The sequence below is a fragment of the Suncus etruscus genome, chromosome 2 (assembly GCF_024139225.1).
Source record: "Suncus etruscus isolate mSunEtr1 chromosome 2, mSunEtr1.pri.cur, whole genome shotgun sequence".
Classification (NCBI taxonomy): domain Eukaryota; kingdom Metazoa; phylum Chordata; class Mammalia; order Eulipotyphla; family Soricidae; genus Suncus; species Suncus etruscus.
In genome coordinates, this window is record NC_064849.1 from 18,328,198 (window position 1) to 18,349,141 (window position 20,944).

General features: G+C 50.3%; 1 protein-coding gene across 1 annotated transcript in view; it reads right to left on the bottom strand.

The window, feature by feature from the left end:
* Positions 1 to 20,692, bottom strand: part of DGKD (diacylglycerol kinase delta) — a 69,974-nt gene extending 49,282 nt beyond the window's left edge. The window contains exon 1 of the mRNA XM_049769352.1: positions 20,523 to 20,692. Coding sequence (XP_049625309.1) covers positions 20,523 to 20,678 — 156 coding nt within the window. The 5' untranslated portion in view covers positions 20,679 to 20,692. The remainder of the gene's footprint in view (positions 1 to 20,522) is intronic.
* Between the last annotated feature and the right edge of the window lie 252 nt (positions 20,693 to 20,944).

The window sequence follows — 20,944 nt, forward strand, 5'->3', positions numbered from 1 at the left end:
GATGCATCTACCAGGGCCCTCTAAAACATCAATCCTACTTTGCCAGCCAGGCCTTTTGTACATGTGGCTGCACATATTTCATCCGTTTTGAGGGTAAGAGTCCAGTACTGATGGTGTTGAGACATTCCAGAAGTGAGCACAGAGGCCTCACCAGAATATAGCCCCTATGTCACCAAGGGCAAGAGGGCAACACAAGAGGGCAACTTTGCCTTTGTGGTCCTTCCTACAAACCAACGAAGCTCACTTTCAGAAATTGCAGGAGCACAAACTGAAAATAAACAGAACGCAACATATCACCTAATCCCTGATATATTCCAGAAGCTTCCTTCTGGGGCCAGAGAGAGAGAGAGAGCACAGTGCCTGGCACACAGCTGACCTGGGACGGACCCGGGTTCAATTCCTGGCACCCCATATGGTCCCCTGAGCCTGCCAGGAGGGATTTCTGAGCCAGGAGTAACCCCTGAGTGCCACTGGGTGTGGCCCAAAAACAGAAGGAGGAAAAAAAGAAGAAAGAAAAGAAGCTTTCTTCACCTTTACTCCAGTGGGTGCACGCAGTGGGCCTTGCACATACCAGAGTGGTATTCTGTGACTCTGTCTCTGCCTCTCCCAAGATGCCCAGGCTCGGGCACCTGCCTGCTCAGCTGCGCCCCAGGTGGCGTAGGAGGGTGCCTGGCAGGGTGAAGGAGGGCACTGGATCCATCTCCACCACAGCCCTTATCCATCATAGAGTTAAAGTGTTAGACGTCTGCAACTTTACAATAAATACAGTTAAAAAATTGGGGTGACTGTGCTTTATCCACCATTAAATATATTCTCAGCAGGTGGATTTGGGGAGTCAAAACCACATACCTAGGGAGCCAGAGAGATCGTATATGGCAGGTAGGACACTTGCCTTGCATGCAACCAACCCGGATTTGATCCCCAGCACCTCAAATGGTACCCTGATCCCACCAGGAATGACTCCTGAGCAGAGCCAAGAGTAAGTCCTGGGAACAGCCGGGTGTGACCCCAAAACAAAGCAAACTAAAGAAAAAGAGTGCTTTCTGAAAAAATGTCCATACACCTCACCAACTTTTCCCAAATGGTTAAACCATATGCGCTGCTTGAGGGCGTGGCTGCTCTGGAATTTCTATAAACAGCAAAAATTCCAGCTCTTACATGGGCTTCAGACATAAAAATACACTTAGACAATCATGAGTAATGGATGGTAAAAATATACTCGGACTATTAGGCTTATCCCTCAGTGCGATGCAGAGAGACCTGGGGCAGGAGTGGAGGAGACAGCCAGAACACACTAGCCCAGCCCAGCTCTGCTTGAGCCCCAGTGCTGCCCAACTGTGGTTACAACCATCCACCACACACTCACTTCCCACCTCAGAAGGAATCGGAGGAGAATGAGCACAGCAGTGAAATCCGGCAGCCTCTCCATCCCCTATCTCCCTAAGTCCTTTAAGCATCAAAATGTCTCTCACCCGTTCTTGAAAAGGACTAACTTTGAGAAACCACTGTGTGAGTTCTGTGACTCTGTGGGGGTAGGGTAATTCTGTGGGGGTCTCGGCAGGCAGTTTCACACAAGAAACCAGATAGAGTCAAGAGTGCATTTTTCAGCCCGGTGTGTTGAGCAGCTTCTTGGATCTTACTGAGACAGCCAGACTTCTTTTTGGCTGCTTCCCTGCCACTTTTATTAGCCAGAGTTTAACAAAAATCATCTGAGGGTCAGGGTTGATGTAATTAAGGGTACTTGTGCTAATAATCTCAAAAAAAAAAAAAAAGGTGAAAGGGAAAAGTTGAAGTGTATGACAACAGTGACTAATCCCAAACGGTCAAGATGACCAGGTGGCCCTGAGTGGCTACATGCAGGGCAGGCAACCAACCCACTGCACCATCTCTCCAATCCCTGAAATCATTTCTACTAAGACAAATAATCAATAAGCAAGTGGAAAAGGTGCGTCAGTCATTAAGGAAATCAAATCAGTACCACAAGGAGCTCCACCTTACCCATCCCCTAGGTCCCCAAACCAGAGAATAAACAGACGAGGGAGCCTCCCCACACTTCGAATGTTTCCTATGACAAGTCCTGTCATGGTAGGAGCAGTCTGGCGGTAGTATACCAGGAGACTCAGGCAAGCACAGGCTTGGACACGGGTCCAGCCCAGACTCGCCACAGCAACCACACAGAAGATACACAAATGTCCATCAGAGACACAAGAAAGAGAAGCTGGGGTTTGCCCACATACTGGGAGGCTTTTCTAGAGCTGATGTTGCTGCACCCTCCATTTACCTCAAAATCAGGCTTCTCAGACACAAAGGGCACACTGTGGCAATCAGGAGGCAGGCAGCAAGTGCAGCGTCCATGCATGTAAGGTTTGTGAACTGGCAGTGCTGCCATCTACACAATTTGAGCACTGGACTCAAGACCATAGAACTGGGAACTCCAGAATAACACGAACGGATCAGGGCACAAGTGCTAAGTATTAGAGCACAGGGTTCTGAGTGCAGGAGGACCAGGTTCCTTCCCTGCACTGCAGGGCCCCTGAGTACCTTTGGGAGCAGCCCATAGTACACAGACAGGAGTAGTCCCAGCAATGTTAAGTGTGGTCCCCAAAATAATAATAATTTAAACAGAAAAGGAGGGGCCGGCGAGGTGGCACTAGAGGTAAGGTGTCTGCCTTGCAAGTGCCAGCCAAGGAAGGACCGCAGTTCAATCCCCCCCGCATCCCATATGGTCCCCACAAGCCAGGGGCAATTTCTGAGCACTTAGCCAGGAGTAACCCCTGAGCATCAAATGGGTGTGGCCCGAAAAAACAAAATAAAATTAAACAGAAAAGGAGTTGTGGGAAGTTCGTTACAGATCATGACGGACATGAAAGACAGTACAGGAACCTCACAGCAACAGAGACTGTTGGAAAGTTGCCTCAGGGGCCAGAGCAATAGCAGAGTGGGTCAGGTATCTACCTTGCACAAGGCCCAGGTTCAATCCTCGGCATCCCATAGGGTCCTCTGAGCCTGCCAGGAGTGGTTTCTGAACGCAGAGCCAGGAGTAGCGGTGTGACCCAAAAACAAACAACAACCCAAGAAAAGTTGCCTCACAGTTACATTACAGAGAGATTTCCTGCCAATAAGAAAGTGTAATCACTCGCAGTGGTCCTCAAACTATGGCCCGCGGGCCACATATTATATTTGTATCTGTTTTGTTTCTTCATTGCAAAATAAGATATATGCAGTGTGCATAAGAATTCGTTCATAGGGCCGGGCGGTGGCGCTGGAGGTAAGGTGCCTGCCTTGCCTGCGCTAGCCTAGGACGGACCGCGGTTCGATCCCCCGGCATCCCATATGGTCCCCCAAGAAGCCAGGAGCAACTTCTGAGCGCATAGCCAGGAGTAACCCCTGAGCGTCACAGGGTGTGGCCCAAAAACCAAAAAAAAAAAAAAAAAAAGAATTCGTTCATAAGTTTTGTTTTTACTATAGTCAGACCCTCCAATGGTCTGAGGGACAGTGAACTGGCCCCGTTTAAAAAGTTTGAGGACCCCTGGATGGGAGTTCAGAGCACAGAAGGGTGCCCACAGAGAGCAGGATGAGACTTGGACAGTATAGTATCGCCAGCCACAGGAAGGGGCAAGGGGAACACAACCAGCAGGGCCAAGCAGCACACCCAGACCCCCCAGGGAAAGATAAGGCAGTCCCCTTCCTCATCCCCACTCCACACCCCAGCCCCAGGTACCTTCATCTCCCCATACACACCCCACCCTCGGGCACCCTCCTCATAGATCTCAGAAGCTGCCCAAAGGGGTTGTTCTCTGGGAAAGGGTGGGGGCAATCTGGGAAAGAATGCAGTTGATCAGAAAGCAGCCAGAAATGCAGGGGTGGGATGGGGGCTCAGAGAAAACCCTCTGCCCAAAACGGAGGCTGAAAACCGCCCCTCCGCAAGTGCCCTATCCCCTGAAGACCCACCAACCCTGAGGTGACTGTGAGACAAACAATGAGAAACAGGAGGTGTTCTCTCCTTGGAACACTGGTCCTGCAGTCTGTATGAGGATCACATCACAGAGAACCCCACAGGGGTTCCCCACTTCTGATGGCAAGATCACACCAAAAGCAATGGGAACACAGCAGAGGGAAAGCTAGGTAGCTGGGCGGAATGTGGGTGGGGTGAGAGGTTCAGGAAAAATCCTACATATTTGTTTTAAGATATGTAAGAGGGGGCGGAGCCATAACGCAGCGGTAGGGCGTTTGCCTTTCACAGGGACAGACCGTGTTCGATTTGATTCCCGTGTTCGATTGATTCCCAGAGTCCCATATAGTCCCCCAAGCCAAGAGCGATTTCAGACCACATAGCCAGGAGTAACCCCTGAGCATCATAGCACAGTGGTAAGACATTTACCTTGTACATGGCTGACCCAGGACAGACCCAGGTTCCATCTCCGGCATCCCATATGGCCCCCTGAGCCTGCCAGGAATGGTTTCTGAACACAGAGCCAGGAGTAATCCCTGAGCATTGTTGGGTGTGGCCCAAAAAACAAAAAAATAAATAAATAAAATAAAACACATGTATGGCTTATTATTAGTAATGCTTTAGTTGTTCTACCTCTTTCCTTTCAATACTATATACCAGAATCACATAAATATTTCTTTCCGGGGCCGGAGAGACAGCACAGCGGTGTTTGCCTTGCAAGCAGCCAATCCAGGACCTAAGGCGGTTGGTTCGAATCCCGGTGTCCCATATGGTCCCCCGTGCCTGCCAGGAGCTATTTCTGAGCAGACAGCCAGGAGTAACCCCTGAGCACTGCCGGGTGTGACCCAAAAAAACAAAACAAAAAAAAAAGATTTCTTTCCTGGGCTGGAGCAAGAGCACACAGCCAACCCCAACAGGCCCAGGTTCGATTCGCTGCATCCCATATGGTGTGTCCTTCCCCCTCCCCCCACCCCATTCTGCCAGGAGTGACTTCTGACCACAGAGCTAGGAGTAATCCTAGCACCACCGGGTGTGGCCCAAAAAAAAAATTTATTTTCTAAGAGAAAAGGTCACTACCACCAACCTACAAGTCCTCACTTGTAGCAAATCCTCACTTCCATCTCCGCAGAAGGGAAAGAGCAGGTGTGGGGGTTTTACAAGACACTGCCCAGCCCTGCAGTGATCAGCAGCCACTAGAGCGCTATTCCCCCATGAGAATTCGAGCTGCCTCCCGCCCCATAAAACACATTAGCCTACAGCAGACCTAGATTCTGTCCCCAGTCGCCATAATACATACAACCACCAGGTACGAGGCACCAATTCTCAAAAGGGAGGATCTATAAAGTTACTTATGAATTTAGAAAAAAAAATCTGAAAGTGGCACAAATTAGATATTAGGAAACTGGAATTACTGTCTTAGGTGTAATTGTGGCACTATTCTGTGGGGAAATGGCCTTAATTTGTTTTGATTGGGGGCTATACCAGGCTAAGCTCAGAGGTTTTCTGTACTCAGGAAAAACTACTGGAAGTGCTCAAGCAATCACATGGGATGCCAAAGATTGAATCCAGATAGGCCACAAGCAAGGCAAGTGTCCTCCCCAGTGTACTATGGCTCTGGCTCCAAAGATTGGCCTTATTTTTAGGAGATGAAAGCTGAGGCAATTAGGACCTTTAAGTCTACTTTCAAAGGCCTTATTAGTCCTTATTTATTTATAGTCAGTGCAGAAAGCCTATCTGGCAATATGCTGATTGTTGCGCTTCAACAGTAAGGATATGCAGCATGCTATCATTTCCTCTTGAAATTTTCATGTTAGAAAAGACCTTTCTTTGTAGAAAACAGAGTGGAACTGTTTGCCTGGCAAGAAGCAAAGGGGAAGAACATAGCAAATGCTGGGGAACGTTGGCAGTTCAACCTCTCTGGAACAGTATGAAGAATTCTCAAAAAAATATATAAATAAAAAATACGGATGACAACGCCTCCAAATGTTATACATCTGATAATCCAGCAGCACTCCAATTTGATGGGAAAGTCATGTAGAAGCCCACCAAGCTCAGTGAGCAAAAACAGTAACACAGAAAGTTCAGCTAGCATCAACCAGCCCAGTAAATCCTCAAGAAATGATTTTAGTAAGACCATTGTAAGGTTGGGGATGGGTGGGAAACTGGGAAACTGGTGGAAGGGAAGTCGCTCTGGTGGTGGGATTGGTGTCTGAACACTAAAAGCCTGAACCAATTTTGTAAATCACAGTATTCTATTTTAGATCATAAAAAATAAATGGAGGACTTCCCCTCCAAAAAAGGACAGTGACCCCACTTCTTGGCATCTACCTATAAAAATTTTTTTTTTTTTGGTTTTTTTGGGTCACACCCGACAGTGCTCAGGGGTTATTCCTGGCTCCAGGCTCAGAAATTGCTCCTGGCAGGCACAGGGGACCATATGGGACGCCGGGATTCGAACCGATGACCTCCTGCATGAAAGGCAAACGCCTTACCTCCATGCTATCACTCCGGCCCCTACCTATACAATTTTTTAAAAATATGTCTGCACTATGTTTCACTGCAGCACTAAGTCTAAAGGCCAGAATATGGAAATAGCTCCAATGTCCAACTACAGGTGAGTGGAGAGACTCTGTAATCCACAGATGGGGGAAACCATGCAGTGGTAAGAAATGAGATCACACGGTTCAGTGCAATGTGAATGGAACAGAACATCATCAGAACAGGAGTGAAATCAGAGGGAGTGAAGTTGTCATTCATCTGAATATAAACAAACTCCTGATGCTGAATTACAAAACTGAGGTTACTAAGCAAAGGAAGGTGGGTTAAGGGGAAGAAAGAGTAGACTGGACGTTGTGGGAAAGGGGGAATCTTGGGCAAAGTGACTGAACATTCAAATAATGTTAGCAATACTGTAAACATGTGATCAGAACAATAGTAATTCAAAAAGCAACCTATAAGCCTTAACATTACTGTAACCATGCTAACTACACTGCAAAAAGAAAAGAGACACGGGGTGGAGCAACAGCACAGCGGGTAGGGCGCTTGCCTTGCACGCAGCCGACCCAGACTCGATCTCTGAATTGAACCATATGATCCCCGTATGATAAACCATGCCTGTCAGGAATAACTTCTGCTCACACACCGCTGGGTGTGGCAAGAGAGAGAGAGAGGAGAGAGAGAGGAGAGAGAGAGAGAGAGAGAGAGAGAGAGAGAGAGAGAGAGAGAGAGAGAGAGAGAGAGAGAGAGAGAGAGAGAGAAACACTGCATTCTTAGAACTCCAAGAGGAGATCATAAAAGTAATTATTTCTAATATGCAATGTCAGGGCCTAAAACTCAGCTCAGGACTTTAAATTTTAATAAATCACTATTACTCAAGAACAAACTGCACCGAAATCCTTGTAACATTCAAACAAACACTTGAGCATTCTTTCCACTCTAACAAGATGAAACAGCCTTTTGAGAAACTCTTGGGAAAGGAAATACAAAATAACCAGGAGGCCATGATGATGGATGACGATGCCAATGGTGATTGATCATGCCATCAGCACAGCCCACCTGGCTGTGCTCCCCACATGTCCTCTACCCAGCTCTGAGGGCCTTGCCTGGAAATGCTCGCTCTGAGGAACCTCCTCCTCACTGAATGCAGCCTGAAGGGGGGCATCTGGAGTCTGGGCCTGTGAAGATACAGAGCAGAACACCACACCCAGAGGTCGGCTCCCCTGTTCCCCCAGCTCTTTCAACCACCACCGTGACCCTCACCAGCATTGACTCAGCTGCAACATCCAGCACAAGCCTATGGCAGCTCCTTCCTAAGCCAACAAAAATCTAGACTCCTTCTCACCCATGTCCTGGGCACCCTCTCATGGACTGACCTGGATGCCCCAGCAGTGACTTATCCCTGGAACCCCCCAGCAATGAGTAACCCCCGGGACCCCCAGCAGTGATGAACCCTGGAAGCCCCCAGTAGACCATGTAGCTTGGGACCATGGTAACTTAAGCAGTGATGGACCCCGGAAGCCTCAACAGTGATGGTGCCCTACCCTTTTCCATCACACCCTGATTCCTGGAAGACACATACAGAGCATGTGGGCAGGAGTCCCCAGCTCTCCCAGCATGCCAACCCTCCCCAAATTTCCTAAGGACAGTTTGAGTAACTCCATCTCCCAGGGGAATGGAGAAAGGGCCAGAAAGTTCCCATCTCTGATCACCCGCTCGAGCTCACCCTCAGCTCAGAAGGCTCCATCTACACAGCGTCCTAGTGTAAAGGGGTTCATTAGGGACCAAATGACACTCCATCGCTCAGCATCTCTGGACAGGAAGCAGAGACAAAAGGCAGAATGTTTTCTCCCACATCATACAACAGGTGTGTGTGCCAACCATGTGCTGTGCTTCCCTCCCTCACTGGCTTTCTATAATTTAGCCAAAGAAAAAAAATCCTGCCATCTGCAAAAACTGACCTTCCCTACCCTCCCCATCCGTGTCCCTTCTCTTGCACATCTCCAAACAGGCTGAAAGCATTGATGATGCCTACGCACGTGTCTGGTCCCCATCTGCAGGGGAGAGCCAGAGAAAGGCCACTGACGCAAGGCCCACTGGGTTTGTGCAGACACCGGGAGAGTACATCAGGGTGCCGGAGTACAGGCTAAGCCAGGGCAGCCAGCTCAGGCTCTAGACTGCTGGTGCCACAGGGCAGGAGTCACCACAGAAACTGAATGTGGCCCACAAAGCCAGAAACGTATTCGCTCTTCAGTCCATCACAGGAAATCCGCTGACCCTTGCTCTATTCCAGCCTGAACAGAAGTGGACACTGGATGGCCTCCCACAGTGGGCTCTACGCCAACGGGGATGACTCTATGGCTGCCTTCGGAACTTTCCATCTGGGTTCTTCAGTGTTCCTGGGTCAGATGCTTCCTTTCCCAATCGGAACCCAATCAGGTTCTAGATTCTTAAGTTTTGCTGGTCTCATAAAAGGGATCTATTTATTTATTTTTGAGTTTGGGGTGATGTCCAACTATATTCAGGGCTACCCCTGGCTCTATGCTCAGGGGTCAGTTCTCCTATGCTTGGGGAAACATGGTGCTGGGATCAAAACAGAGCCAGTCACATGAGAAGCAAGTGCTTTACCTGCTGTCACTTAAGGTTGTTTTTTTTTTTTTCTTTTCCCAGGAAAAGTTGGTGGAAATTTGGTATTGTTTTGCTTTACATAATTAGTAGAATTCCCTGGCGAAGTCATCTGAGCCTGGCAGTTTCCTTATTATTTTTTTTAATTCATTTAAATCATTTTAGATAGAGGATGTAGAGACGGTACAGAGATAAAGATAGTTGTCTTACAAGTAGTTAACCTCGGCTGAACCCAGGCATCCTGTATGGTTGCTGAAACCACCATGACAGATTCCTGGGCACAAAGCCAGGAATAAGCTCTAGTACCACTGAGTTTGGCCTGACCCCTCTCCTCCATCAATAAGTAAATTTCATTCAATTAGGTGGATTTGTTTTTGGTTTTTGTTTTTTGGTTTTTGGGGGGGTTTTTTATTTGTTTGTTTTTGGGGGTTTTTTTGGTTTTTGTTTTGGTTTTTGGGTCACACCTGGTGACACTCAGGGTATAACGTTCAGGTGGCTATGCGCTCAGAAACTGCTCCTGGCTTGGGGGACCATAAGGGATGCTGAGGGATCAAACCATAGTCCGTCCTAGATCAACGTGTGTAAGGCAAATGCCCTACCACCTGCGCCACCACTCCAGCCCCTCATTAAATTAGTTATTGCTGCGAACTGGTACTTGCTGTTTGGATCCATGTTAAAATGTTTTTTCCAGGAATTCTTCATATAAAGATCCAGATGAAAACAAAAAAAAATTCTTTTAATCCAGATATATTGGTGAAAGCTGCTCATACTGACTTCTCTTTAAATGTCTGTTGAATCCTCAATGATACTCTTTTTCATTCCTAATGAAACAGTAATGGTTTGCCTCCTCAATTTGTTATCTTGGCTATCTGTTATCTTGTTCTTCTGGGGTTCCTCATTTTGGTTACATAATTTACAGAATGACTTTCTGCATTTGGCATATCTTTCAGAAAAAAAAAACCCTCCCTCCCTCTCTCTCCCCTGCAACCCTCCATCCCTTACCATGCACAGATTTCCAGGCTGTCTGTTCTCCTTCCGAGAAAACCATATTTCAAGCTATAAACTTTCTGTGGTGTCTCACTCGTTACAGATGGCCTGGGTTTGCTATGATTCAACCCCAAAATTTCCTGGCTTTCTTTGCCACCTCAGTTAATTGGGAATAGACCCAATTTCCAGGTACACACAGAGATTTTTACTGCTGTCAGAGAACACAGCCCATGCCATCTGAGCGCTGGGCCAGCTGGAGACCGCCAGCAGGACTGAACCGACGCATCTGGGCCACGTCTGCTCAGTGCGGAGAGCTGGGTGCTCTGGGGTCTGCTCGCTCTACAGGTGCTTGCGCAGGGCCATCACTCTACACACTTCTGCACATATTTCCGATGCGCTTATTGTATAACAGCACGAAACAGATGTGTTAAAATGTCCTGCTCAGCGGTGGTTTTTTATTGCCACGGCAGTTGTATCGTTTTTCTTTCACAGACTTTGAAGAGCTATTATTAGCTAGATATTGATTTTAAACAGTCATTCCTACGGCGAGCCTCGTGTGTGCAGTTCTCTCTCCATCTTGCCTTGAAGCCTGCTTTGTCTGGCAGTGGATGGAACACAGCACAGACACCTGCCACTCTACCTCGCACACACCCCCTCCTGCTGTCCCTGGTGGCGCAAGATCTAAAGGCATAACGTGATAAGATATTCCGAGACCTGCTCAACAACATTCATCACAGTGTAACGTGAAATTATCTGGACCCCCCCCCCAAAATTGCAGGGCCCAAACAGCACCATAGTACCACAGCACTAGGCCCAAGGACTGACCATCTGGCCCAATTGGCCAACAATCACTATGAGAGGCCCCTGGTTCTCTGGCCCTGCCTGGAAGACCTCCACACCACCACCACCACCACCACCAATTAAGAAGTCCCATTGTTGGCATAATTGTTGTTGGTCTCTTGCACATTTATAACTGATCACAAGTTATGCAATACAGGAAAAATAATCTATACAGGATTCAGACTATGCCCAGTTTCAGGCAATAATGAGAATCTGGCTCATGCCCCCATGGAGGGCAAAGGGCTCTTATAGTGCTGGCAGGGGAGTTATTCTGTTGTTTTATTGGGGGGAAAGGGCTGGTCCACACCCAGCTGTGCTCTGGGCTTGCTCCTGGCTCTGTACTCAGAGATCGATCCTAGAGGGACTCAAGGGAACATATGTGGTTCCAGGGATCAAACTAGGTCGACCAGTTGATCCCTACACATTATACTTGGCCCAGTGTTTCTGTTGTTGTGAGGTTTCCTTAAATCATCTAGACCAGAATTTCTCAACTGGAGACTACAGGTCCCTAAGATTTCCCAGGTGAAAGTGTGAGGAGGTTGGAGAAAAAGTAAGAAAGCAAAGCTTTGCACTTGGCCCATCCACATTTGGTACCACAAAGGATCCCCCAATTCCTGCCAGAAGTGATCCCTGAGCAGAGTCAGGAGTTGGTCTCATACTAAGTACTTCCAGGTAGAAATCAAAATCCAAAAACAAGGAAGAGAGCTGGAGTGATAGCACAGTGATAGGATGTTTGCTTTGCATGCAGTCAACCCCGGTTCAGTTCCTGACATCCCATATATGGTACCCCAAGATTTCTTTTTTTTTTTTGTTTTGGTTTTGGTTTTGGTTTTGGTTTTGGGCCACAGGTGCTCAGGGGTTACTCCTGGCTCTCTGTTCAGAAATAGCTCCTGACAGGCACGGGGGACCAGATGGGACACCTTAGGTCCTGGGTCGGCTGCTTGCAAGGCAAACACCACTGTGCTATCTCTCCAGCTCCAGGAGCGATTTCTGAGTGCAGAGCCAGGAGTAACCCCTGAGCGCTGCCGGGAGTGACCCCAAAACAAAAAAAAAAGGAAGAAAGTAGAGGGACCAGCCAGTAAGACAAGAGCTCATAGAAAGGAAATAATCAGAGGGGGCGACAGTGGGAGAAGGATGAGAAATGCTGATCTAGACCCAAGTGATTGCTCGGAGTAGCTTGAGTGTCTGTACCAGGGCCCTGTCAGCCTCCCGTCTCCTCTTCTCCCCGATTCCTGGTCTCCATTCAAATGAACATCTCTCTCATTTTTCCTGCCTTTGAGCTTTCTTACGGTCCTTCACAACTGGAGGGCTACCACACAGATTATAAGGGTCCCTTGTCCTTGTCCAGCACTGTTTCTCCCACCCAAAAATACGAGGACACACACCAACCCCTTCGCCAGCCTCTGCTAGCGTAAAGTCAGAGTATCAGGGACACAAGGCCCAAAGGCAGACTGGGCCCAGGCCGCAAGTGGGGCCTGCTCTATGCACACTCCCTTCCTGCACTCCTCACCACCAGCACCCCAGGTTTTCCTTCACCCCCAAAGCAAACCAAAAACAGTACCTGTTCTTTCTGAGGACAGGTCTCCCACATGGCATTTATGTTCAGTGCTCTGAAGACAACTTTCTTTCCACTTGAGCTGCTGGGCAGAAAGACCTCAGCACCCGAGTGTCCACTGGTCCCTTTATCCAAGCAGGGGAGGAAGCAATGGTGAGAGCCACACCCTGGGGATGACTGGCAGCCAGTGCTTGCTCCTCTCGAAGGCCCACGTGGCTCATTTTTACTGCTCAGGGCTCCAGGACCTCGTGCCTGGCAGCAATTCTGGGACACTCACCTTATCTTTTCATTTTTGGCTTTTGGGCCACACCCAGAGATGCTCAGGGCTTACTCCTGGCTCTGCCCTCAGGAACTATTCCTGGTGGTTCTTGAGGGACCATATGGGATGTCTAGATTAAACCCAGATCAGCCCTATGGAAGGCAAGCAGCCACCCAACTGTACTATCTCTCCAACCCCATCAGGCCATACCTTTTCCAGCACAGCTTCTACATGATTTCCTCTGCTCTCCTTCCCTGGAGTGGCACTAGAAATATAAGTGAGGCCTTCTTTCTTACTACAATCTCCAACTCCTAAACCAACAGGTTTCTCTGAATTTATCTTTTTTTTTTTCCTAAACATCTCGGGCTTCCATCTGAGCATTCTTTCCCGCCACTATTATTTTTTCTTCAGCTGAGTCAAACCTACCGTTCTTGGCATACAGAACTTTATTCAACTTCTTTCCATTTGGATATTTTCATTAGTTCTCCTGACAACAGTTCCCTGGAGGGCAAACTTCTCTACCTGATCCTTTTTTCCTTAAATAATGATAGGCACAGGCTGGAGAGATTAATAGGAGCCTTAAGGTCAGGTACTTGACTTGCACACAGCTGATCTGGGTTTGATCCCCAGCACCCCAAAGGGTCCTCCAAGCCCTGCCAGGAGTGTTCCCTGAGGACAAAGTAAGAAGTACATCCTGAGCACTTCCAGGTACAGCCCAAAGTGATAATAACAGTACACAGAGCTAACTGGATGTCTGCATCTGAGAACTGTAGTCAGTTCTGTGACTTTTCTGGGTTTTGCCTCAGCCTCATTGGTGTTTTGGGGCTAGAAGGGGCGCCTATCCAGTGATGGGTGGCCTCAGGGCTAAGCCAGGCTCCTGGTCTGTGTTCCACTGGCTTGTTAGACTTACAGAGCAGGCCCAAAAGCTCTTCAATCAGGAGGTAGGCAGACCCTAGTTCTCCAGGGTTATGACTCCAGATGGGGGAAGATGTCAAAAATACCAGCCTGGGGGGCCAGCGAGGTGGCACTAGAGGTAAGGTGTCTGCCTTGCAAGCGCTAGCCAAGGAAGGACCGCGGTTCGATCCCCCGGTGTCCCATAGAGTCCCCCCCAAGTCAGGGACAATTTCTGAGGGCTTAGCCAGGAGTAACCCCTGGGTTACCCCCCTTTTTGGGTGTGGCCCAAAAAACCAAAATAAAATAAAATAAAATAAAATAAAATAAAATAAAATAAAATAAAATAAAATAAAATACCAGCCTGGGGCCAGAGCGATAGCACAGCAGTAGAGCATTTGCCTTGCACCAGACCTGGGAAAAACCCAAGTTTGATCCCCGGCATCCCATATGATCCCCTGAGCCTGCCAGGAGTGATTTCTGAGCACAGAGCCAGGAATAACCTCTGAGTGCAGCCAGGTGTGACCCCTCCCCCCCAAAAAAAAAGAAAACAGAAATACCAGCCCATCAAAGGATCCCCGCCCGCTCGTTTCCCTTCAGAGCAGCCCTGTGTGAACTTCCGCTTGCAGCCACAGCCATGCACACAGGGGTGAATGAGACACCCAAGCCTCGCTCCCACAGGTACAGAGGGGGGTGGCAGCCACCACCCCTGTCCTTCATCCCCCTTAGGGAAAAGAATGCAGGAACCCAGGGGCTGGAGAGACAGCATGGAGGTAGGGCATTTGCCTTGCATGCAGAAGGACGGCGGTTCGAATCCCGGCATCCCATATGGTCCCCCGAGCATGCCAGGAGTGATTTCTGAGTGTAGAGCCAGGAGTAACCCCTGAGCACTGCCAGTGTGACCAAAAAAAAAAGAATGCAGGAACCCAGTCTCTGGTCAACTGGTCTGCTTCTTCCAGTGTCTGACCAAGCTTTTTCCGGTGTCTGACCAAGCTTCAGCCCTACCTCAGACGTGAGATTTGGGGTTCACGTGAGTGCTTGGGGCAAGTGCAGCTCAAGATCCCCGACAATCCTCATCTGCACACACCACTTCCAAGGAAAGTCACATGAGGAGGCACAGGATGGATGTGCCTCATGGATATCACAACTGCTGACCCCAACGGGAAACAGGCCCACAAGTCCAGAGCACAGGGTCTTGGAAAGCAGGTGGAATGGAATTCAAACTTCTAGGGTTGTTCCAGCTCAGCAAGGCTCAGAGCAGCACCAAGGGGAGTTATGGACAGGAGTAACATCACATTTCTCCAAGAACCCTTCCCCCGCAAAGCATCTCAAAAATAATTTTAAAATATAATCCCCAGGGCCGGAGAGATAGCATGTAGGTAAGGCATTTGCCTTGCATATAGAAGGTCGGTGGTTCGAATTCCGGCATCCCATATGGTCGCCCGAGTCTGCCAAGAGGGATTTCTGAGTGTGGAGCCAGGAGTGACACCTGAGCATTTATTTATATATATATAATCCCCATTGCCTCGCATGCAGAAGGACAGTGGTTCAAATCCCGGCATCCCATATGGTTCCCTGCGCCTGCCAGGAGTGATTTCTGAGCTTACAGCCAGGAGTAACCCTGAGCGCTGGCGGGTGTGATCCAAAAACCAAATAAATAAATAAATAAACAAACAAAAACAAAAATATAATCCCCAATTCCCACATGCACTGAATGAGTCTCGGGCATCTCTGCCATCTGCCACCCCAGTCAGCACACAGCAGCCAGGGGGAACACACACAAGAGTGCTGCAGACCCCAGCAAACTGTTTGTGCTACTACCAAGGATTGAGGCATTCCAGGCATGAGGCATAGGCAAGTGAGCTCTAGGTCAGAGGAGCTGTCAGGCAGCAGGAAAGTGAGCAACATGTGAATGAGCACCAGCCTCATAGAGCTCCAGTGTGAAGAAGCACCACAGCAGATCAGTGCAGCAGCAAAGGGGCCACAACACAGATTAGAAGACGACGTTATATTTAGCTGAGAGTATTCTCAAAAGCAACCCCAAATGTCATGCTCACCTCCAGAGGTGGCCTCTAATCATCCCCACTCTTAACTGGTACCAGCAGAGACCACCAGACATTGCCTGTGGCTTGGAGCCCCAGTCCTTCAACGGAGCCTTACTCCAAGGCTCAGTGATCCAATGCAGAGCAGCACAAGCAAGACAGACACATCACTGCACGGAGAGCACGATAACAGCTCCATGGAGGCCTGGGTGCAGGTTACTAGCCACGAGGGGAGCTTCCCAGTGGCTAGCAAATCACAATAATATTTCCATTTCCATCTCCAAAATTTGCTGAGTTCTACTAAATGAGCGAAATATGAAAATAAAGCTTGGCTGGTGCCATTCCCCTGAGCATGTACTGATTTAACCATCTTCTTTCCTGGGGCAACATTAGTCTACTACAGTACAGGATTACTCAGCAGGCACAAATGTTCATGACAAGGACCAGAGCAACAATTAAAGCAAGGAAGGCCCTTGCCTTGCATGAAGCTGACCCAGGTTCAATCCCCAGCACCTCAAATGGTCCTCCCAAGCACTGCCAGAAGTTCACCAGGTGTGGCCCCAAAACAACAGAAAAATGTTCATTACTGCAGATGGAACGATAGCACAGTAGATAGGGCATTTGCTTTGCATGCGGTCAATTCAGGTTTGATCCCCAACATTCCATACGATTCCCCCTCGCCTGCCTAGAGTGATTCCTGAGTGCAGAGACAGGAAATTGCCCCTGAGCACCATTGGGTATGACCCAAAAAAAAAAAAAAAAATAATATTGTTCATTACTGAGTCAGAATGGTGATACAACAAGTAGATGGGGTGCTTGCCTTGCCCATGGTCAACCTCAGCACCCTAAATGGGCCCCAGAATCCCACCTGGAACCAAGTTTGCACCTCTTTGTTTTCTGGAGATAAAGATAAAAAAAGGCCCCTCAGCTTGAGTTGCATGAAGTCACTAACACATAAGGAACAGAACTCAGCTCACCATAAAGGCAGAACTAATCCTAAAAGCAACCATTTGCTGAATCCGTGTGGCATTCCAGTTACCTGGCAAAGAGTTGTGCCTTCATTTCCCTCTGAATTCTGTACATTCTCATTATTCCTGTGTCTCCACTGGCCACCAAAGCTACTCCACAGATACAGACACCAAGACTCAGAAGATTCAGGCCCAAGAGCTCCTCCCTGTCTCATAGGAAAGCAAATAGGTCTGGAATGGGAGAGGAACAAGTCCAAGGCAGTGTGTCTTCTCCAGAGGAGGACAGAGGGGCCAATCTTGCAAGCCAAGCACAAGGCAAGTGCAAGGCCCTGAACTCAATTCCCCACAAGGCCCCACACCCGAATGGAGCCTTGACACCAAGACCAACCCCTCCACAGCCATAGGCACAGTATCCAGGGTTTAGGACACTGAGGCCTTTCCTACTGCTGAGCCTGGCAGTTCCTGAACGAATCAACCACTGGGCCAGAGTTTCTGCTTTACATGTAGGACCCAGAACAGGGTCCCCACCAGGAGCAAGCCCTGAGCACTGAAGCAGAAGTCAGCCCTGAGCATAGCTAGGTGTAGCCACTCCAACAAAATTTAAAAATTAAAAAATAAAATAAAATAAACAACTTAGTGCCACCACGTGCCTCTTTCCAGGACTAATTCCAGAAGAAATTAAACATGCCCACACATATCGCAGACGCACCCATCACGCACAGTCCTAATTATCAGAGCTGGGGCATAGAAAAACCCCCAAGTCCATCACCCTGGGAGAAGGTAAAGTGAGTCCATTCAAACTGTTGGCATCAGAGCTCCAAGTATAAAGAGAGAAAGCATGATGGGGAAAACACTCAGTTTACACTTGAATCTGGAAGATACTATTTTGCTGCACAAAGCCAAAATGTCCATATTTTTTGGGGGGGAAGAGTTTTTTTGGTTTTGGGGACACACATGGTGACACACAGAGATTACTCCTGGCTATGCACTCAGAAATCGCTCCTGGCTAGGGGGACCATATGGGACACCAGGGATTGAACCTGGGTCAGCGCGTGCAAGGCAAACGCCCTAACGCTGTGTTATTGCTTGGGTCACTGAAAAAAAAGTTTTAACTTCAGCTTCATTTTAATGAAAAAGCCTCTGAGAGCTAAACTGCTCTTTACCCAGATCCCTGCACCTTCTATAGCACCAGGACACCAGTTCCCAAGTAGCTGAACTCAACTCTGCCCATTTTCTCCTATCTCACTCAAGCTCTGGATTCCCATATAGCTTCACCAAGTTGGGGGACAGTGAAAGAGCAGGCAGGTATGGACGAAGGCACTTGTGCTGGGACCTAATAAATGATCATTCCAGGCTTCCACACAGCAAAGGTTAAGGAGATAGCCGTGGCTGGGGCCAAAGCACTTGCCTGGCACATGCAAGGCCCTGGACTCCACACCCAGCACTACCAAAAAAACCATCCAGAATGAAAAGCAGCTCAGGAAATAAAGTTTTAGTTGGACTGGCTTCTCCTTAAACCTTCATCAAGTCTTACACCTTTCCAGAGTCTGCTCACTGGAGCAGAAGAGAAATGCTGAGCCAGGGAGGGAGCCAGGCAGAGTCTGCAATTCTACAAGCTCCTGGGGAAGTGTCTGCAAGCTCCCGGGAAGGAAGTATGCATCTGACAAGGCCATATAGAGATTTACTTCCTCTCCATACTTTTAGGCAGTTCCCCAGAACAAGAATTTCAAACTCTGCATGTCTTCGGCTCCATCCCTGCAGCCTGGGAAGTTTAAGAGGCGTTGGGTGGGGGCACAGGGCTCTGTCCCCACCAGCTGTCCTGGTGTTTCCTGGAGTCTGAGCCACAACTGCCCCTGTCCCCCACTTAGGGTGGCAGTTGTTTCCGGCTGTTGCCTCATCTCTGATAGTTTCACTACCCTCTGTCCCCAGTCTCACTTCCCCATTACCTGTGCAACCACTCACTCCCGTGCTTAAATCCCCATGGTTTTGTTTGGTGTTTGGGGGTCACACCTGGCAGGGCTGTATTGGGGCATGTGGTACATGGGGACTGAACTGGCTTTGCGTGCACGCACTCAGGTCATGAAGCTAGCCTCTGGCCACTACCTGATGAATCCTTCACACAGTTCGGTGTTTTCACTTTTGTCCCAGAATGACAGCCCATGCCATTCTGTGTTTCTATTATGATCACATGGACTACTGGGATTTCCTGAATGGCTTATCTGCTAAAGAAAGAAGGGGGGGAGCAGGGGGAACTGCTGCGCCACTCGGGGTGAGCCTCCCATTTCCCGCACCAGGAAAACCGCCCCAAGAGAGCTGCACAGCAGATGTTGAGGCTCTGCAGAAACTTGGGGCCTCCGGGTGTATTTTTAACATCCTCCCCAACAACTAGAACAGCTGGTAGAGCGACTATTGTTGTTATGGAGGGGAGGCACCCAGAGAGCAAGTCTCAAGCACCTGTAGATCACTCAATCTCCTCACACACCCCCAATGCAGGCCAGCCCTGGGTCAGGCTGAGAAATAGCAGAGATGAGCCCTCTGCAGGCCCATGCCAAGCTCTGGCCCATGCCAGTCACCTTTCCAGCCCTGCCTAGGTAAACTCACACCTGTTCACAACACAACCCACCATATGGAAACCTTCCTTCCATCCTGCCCTAAAAGGGACCCCCCTCACTCTAGCCTCTTGGGGTGCAGGGACTATGCCGAGTACTCACAGCCCCTACTTTAGGTTCATCTTCTGCGTGGGGAAAGTGTGGCCAACCTGGGGACCCATCCATTCACCAATCCGGGAAGGGGGCCCCTATTTCCAACCTGTGACAGCCTGCCAACCTCTTCACCTCTACGAGCCCAACTCCCTAAAATGGAGAGCACCTTAACACTCAATCCCAGGGGTGATCCCAGAGCCCCTCTCCTCCTGCCCAACAGTTATATCAGGTGCCTCCTTCCTCCCCACTCCCTAAAGTGCCTGGCCCTGGGCTGCCTGGAACGATTCATTGCATCTCATAGCGGTTTCTCCTGCTGTCACAGTGGAACAAAGGAGGGAAGAAGAGCTCAGATGCTCATGGGGGGTTCACTGGACAACGACCCTGCATGCCTGCCGGAGACACGCTGGTCACCCCAAATCGCCCCCTTTGCAAGGGCTTCAAGGCTGGACGCAGATCCAGCCACAAGGTTCTCAGCGGGGGAAGGGCCAAGCTGGACCACGGTGTGTCCGTGTCCGTGTCTGCGGGGGCAGCACAGTGCCGCAGCATGCAACGGCCGTGCCAGCTGGCATGGACAGGGCACGGCCTGCTGTCCCAGCTGCCTGGACGGACAGACAGAGACACACACAGACACCTGCCCTGACCTGCCACAGCCACCTGGACAGATGCATATGTAGCCGTGCAAGAAGGGGAGGCCGGCCGGGAGCACCCCAAGGGAGCGCCCCAATCCGCAGGTCCACCCTGGTTGGACAAAAGGCGCAGGGCGGACACAGCCCCCTCCTCTCCTCTTGCGGCAGCGCTTCGCTTTAGGGGGGGGATGTGTGATGAAGTAAAGGGGGGTTGGATAAACCCACCCCGACGGCCCCCCAAAATGTGAGGGGCTCAGGAGAGGAATGCACGAATCTGGGGCGCGCCTGGACGCCCCCTTTTCGGCGCTGCTCGAACCCCAGCCCACCAGAGAGGTGTTGGGGGGGGCTTCCTCGGGGCCCCCCCAGAAGGAGCCAGCGCCCACCTGAGTGAGCCCCAAAGCCCTGCCCGGCTCGGCTCGGCCCGGCCCGTTACCCAGTCCGGCGCGCCGTTCGCCGGAGCCCTCCAGATCGGGCCGGGCCGGGCCGGGTCTGGCCGAGTCGGGCCGGGTCGGGCCGGGCCTGGACAGCCGGAGCGGGCCGCGGGCCTCCCCGGGCCGAGGGGCGCCGAGCCGGGCTCACCTTCTGGCGGATCTGGCCCGACGTGGACACCTTGCGGATGAGCTTCTGCGGGGCCCCGGGCTCCGCCTCCGGCTCGCTGTCCGACGACTCCTCGGGCGGCGGCGGCGGCGAAGGCTCAGGCGGCCCCGGCGGAGGGGGACCCGCCGCCGCCGCCATGCTGCCGGGCCAGCGCGCGCGCAGCGGCAGGGGGCGTGGCCCGGGCGTGGTTTGTTGGTGGGCGTGGTCTCCTGTGGGCGTGGTTTTTGGAGAGGCGGGGTCTGGTTGGGAGGGAGCGGGCGCGGGGCGTGGTCTTCTCGGGTGGGCGGGGCCGGGTCGTGGACCGCTCACCGACCGACCCGGAGGGAGAAAGACACCCAGTTCCCCCGGCCCCGCCCCTCCGCGCCCCCTGCTGGCCGAGCGCAGCCTCCTTTCCGCCCCCTCCT